The sequence below is a fragment of the Corvus brachyrhynchos genome, unplaced genomic scaffold (assembly GCF_000691975.1).
Source record: "Corvus brachyrhynchos isolate BGI_N302 unplaced genomic scaffold, ASM69197v1 scaffold42, whole genome shotgun sequence".
In the NCBI taxonomy this organism is placed as follows: Eukaryota; Metazoa; Chordata; class Aves; order Passeriformes; family Corvidae; genus Corvus; species Corvus brachyrhynchos.
The window spans coordinates 3,756,533-3,757,909 of NW_008237242.1; the positions used below are offsets into that span (position 1 = coordinate 3,756,533).

Consider the following 1,377-nt stretch of genomic DNA (forward strand, 5'->3'; position numbering starts at 1 on the left):
CGGGCGCGGCCGCGCCGGGGGGCGCAGCGGCCGCTGCTCGGCGGAGCGACGGCAGAGCCGTACTTACTGAAGGGGCAATTCTCCTTCTTGGTGCCGCTGACCTTGCCGTTCTTCTCGATCTTGAGAAAGTACTTGTTGTAAGAGTAGAGCTTCCTCTTGCGCACGTCTCCTTGGAGGTGATTGTAGCTCCGCACGTGTCTCCCCGCACTGGAAGGAGAGGAGAAGGACGAGGGGAAGGAGGAGGATGATGAAGAAGAGGAGTTGGTGGCCTCCGGGGACAGCATGTCCTGGCCGAGGTCATGGCAGGTGACAGGCACAGAAGACACCAAGAAGACCAGCAGCAAGCAGCAACAAGGCAGGTGGGAAAAGGCTGAGGCACCATTTGTCAGTATCCATTTGCACATTGTACTGAAACTCTGGGCGCTGGAAAATGTCTTATCAAATGAAACATACTGGAAGGGTAAAACCTGGTAAAAGGCAAGTGGAGAGACGGTGGTTGCTGCTTCTGGTTAGATTCCTCTGAGCTCTGATCTGGCCTGAAGTAAGTGCACCAACATCCATAACTCAGGGGACAAATCGCCTCAGAAGTTGCTGCCTTTTAATCCTTCGAGTCCTCCCTCAGAAAAAAAGAGCTGCTGGTTGTTGGTTTGTTTTGGTTTTTTTTTAGGTGGGGGGGTTGCTGTGGTTAATCCTCTTTCCTTTTTCCCTTCCCCACCCCCCCACATGCATACACACTCCCCAACCTGGTTTGAGACTTTCCAGTAGTTATTTTGTTCTCTTCCTCACTCCTTTCTTCACCATCTTAGATGCAGAAAGGTCTGAAAAATAGATGACAGCAAAGTCAATGACAACAACAAAAATAACAACTAAGATAAATAATAACCAGCAGAAAGGGGTGCTGGAGTGAATTTTTCACACATACACCTTTACACGCACACGCACTCACACTTTGTGGCTTTGCACCTTCTTCTGATCCCCACCCTCTTGCCTTTTTGCAAATCCCAAACCAGTTGCACAACTCGTCCTTTTCTCACTGACAACCCCAGAGGAGGAAGTTTCTTTGTTTTGCTTTGAATTCTCCAGAACAGTATTAAAAAAAAAATCCCGAGAGAAAGAGAGAGGGAGAAATCCCAACTTGTCCCCCCGCCCTTCCTTTCCGTTCCTTTCCCTCCCCCTTTGGTTGTAAACAGGTTGGAAGCTGTAGCCTAAATGTCAGCGATTACAAGTCAGAGGTGGGATGTGCCTCTGGTGGTCAGCCCTTATTTGCAGGGGGTCAGGCAGCGGTGGGACATCTGAAACCTGTTTGCAGCTGGAGCGAGCGGTGCCTGCTGCGGAGGCAGCCCCGGGAGCTGCCCTCGCTTCCTCCCGGGCTGCGGC

The 1,377-nt window shown here is 51.3% G+C and overlaps 1 protein-coding gene across 3 annotated transcripts in view; it reads right to left on the minus strand.

The window, feature by feature from the left end:
• Positions 1 to 1,377, minus strand: part of FGF10 (fibroblast growth factor 10) — a 63,263-nt gene extending 61,886 nt beyond the window's left edge. Inside the window, exons 1-2 of one of the 3 annotated variants that reach the window (XM_017730279.1) lie at positions 1,300 to 1,377; positions 68 to 818 (exon numbers count right to left, since the gene is read on the minus strand). In XM_017730279.1, coding sequence (XP_017585768.1) covers positions 68 to 404 — 337 coding nt within the window. In that variant the 5' untranslated portion in view covers positions 405 to 818; positions 1,300 to 1,377. Of the gene's footprint in view, positions 1 to 67; positions 819 to 946; positions 1,168 to 1,223; positions 1,242 to 1,299 lie in introns of those variants that run through there. The other 2 variants (XM_017730280.1, XM_008630633.2) reach the window with 2 other exon arrangements.